This window comes from Miniopterus natalensis, chromosome 11 (genome assembly GCF_054644295.1).
Source record: "Miniopterus natalensis isolate mMinNat1 chromosome 11, mMinNat1.hap1, whole genome shotgun sequence".
NCBI classification, from domain to species: domain Eukaryota; kingdom Metazoa; phylum Chordata; class Mammalia; order Chiroptera; family Miniopteridae; genus Miniopterus; species Miniopterus natalensis.
The window spans coordinates 75,359,709-75,361,052 of NC_142091.1; the positions used below are offsets into that span (position 1 = coordinate 75,359,709).

The 1,344-nt window shown below is 68.9% G+C and overlaps 1 protein-coding gene across 1 annotated transcript; it reads left to right on the forward strand.

Moving 5' to 3' along the window:
- The first annotated feature begins 317 nt into the window (after positions 1-317).
- On the forward strand, positions 318-498 carry SMIM38 (small integral membrane protein 38). The gene has a single exon (XM_087822452.1). The coding sequence runs from the start codon at positions 318-320 to the stop codon at positions 471-473; it is 156 nt and encodes a 51-aa protein (XP_087678578.1). The 3' UTR covers positions 474-498.
- Positions 499-1,344: the final 846 nt, after the last annotated feature.

Here is a 1,344-nt window from a genome sequence, read left to right on the forward strand (position 1 = left end):
CGCGGGAGCGGAGCGGGCGCGGGGCGCGGGCAGGGGGACCGCCCGGGGCTCTGACAATGCGGCCATTGTCGCCCGGGAGAGGGGCTTATTCGGGATGAATGGCGCACGGGCCTCTTGACCACAGAGGCCGCTGGCCGCCCCGATCTGTCCTCTCACATGCCGGGGAGGCCTGCGGGGCCGCAGAGGGGACGGGGCCGGCTGAGAGCGGGCGCGGCCTCGCAGCCGCCCCGCGGTCCTGAGCTCCTGCCCGGCCCGGCGCCGGGCGGGGCGGGCGCGTGGAAGAGCCCGGCCCGGAGCTCAGGGCCCGCCGCCCTCCGATGGCCTCCTGGTTTGGGGGGAGCGAGGGCCCCGACCCTCTCATGGTCCTGCTGGTGGTCATCTTGCTTTTCCGCTTCATCCTGTGGTCCTGCCTCGGGACCTACGTCGACTACAGACTGGCCCGGCGGCAGCGGCGCAAAGCCAAGGAGGACTAGGCCGCGAGCACCGGGCGCGAGGGGCCCCTCCGGGGGGCCCCCGGGGGCGCCCTGACCGAGCCGCGGGCAGAGATGGCCAGGCCCCGCCCAACCGAACAGGCTGCCCTGGTCACATCCCCCATCCACGCTGCGGGGCGGCGAGGCCACCCCGCCTGCCTGTCACCGCCTGGGGTCCCCGTCGGAGAGAGTGACCCTGGGGATGGGTCTTGCTTGAAGACTTTCTGTGCTTCCAATTGTTGATAAGTATCTTTGCAGGAGGAGATGGGGGTGAACCAGAGGGGTTGGGTGGGGGGCACAAGGACAGATGTGACCACATCCCAGCCACCAAGAGCCACCCCGGTCTCAGTCTCCTCCTGCCGCCTTGGTTTCCCCCGAGCACACCCTGGGGCAGGAGAACCTGGCAGCCTGGGGCCTGGCGATGAGGCCCAGGTGAGGCCCGGCGGGAGGGGCGGGGCAGAGGAAGGTGAAGCCTGGTCCTCGAGGAAAAACCCCCCATCTGTCTCTCCCACGTCCCACCTTGAAGCCCGAAGACCTGCAGGAGAAACCGGCAGCTTTGCCATGTTGCTGCACCCCTGGCTCTGGGAGGGGACCTCTAGGCCCTTGGGATGTCCTTCCTGATAAATGTGTCCTTGAGGACCTAGGACCGCAGTCTAACCCTGTGATTCGTGATGGGAGCCACATCTGGGGGCCTGGGGACAGAGGCCCGACATGAGGGTGGTCAGCCGTGTCCAGGGAATGGAGCTGATGAAAGCTCTGGACACCAAGGCCTGGGGGGCTCCCTGGTGGCAAGGCTCCGAGCGTGTTGCAGGGAGAAGCTGGCGCCCCCCGTGACTCCCCTGGTGCAGCCGGTGTCAGCCTGTGTTCTCGCCGT

Bases quoted from the DNA above. Each gene is read 5' to 3' on its own strand.
- SMIM38 (XM_087822452.1), top strand. From the start codon at position 318: ATGGCCTCCTGGTTTGGGGGGAGCGAGGGCCCCGACCCTCTCATGGTC.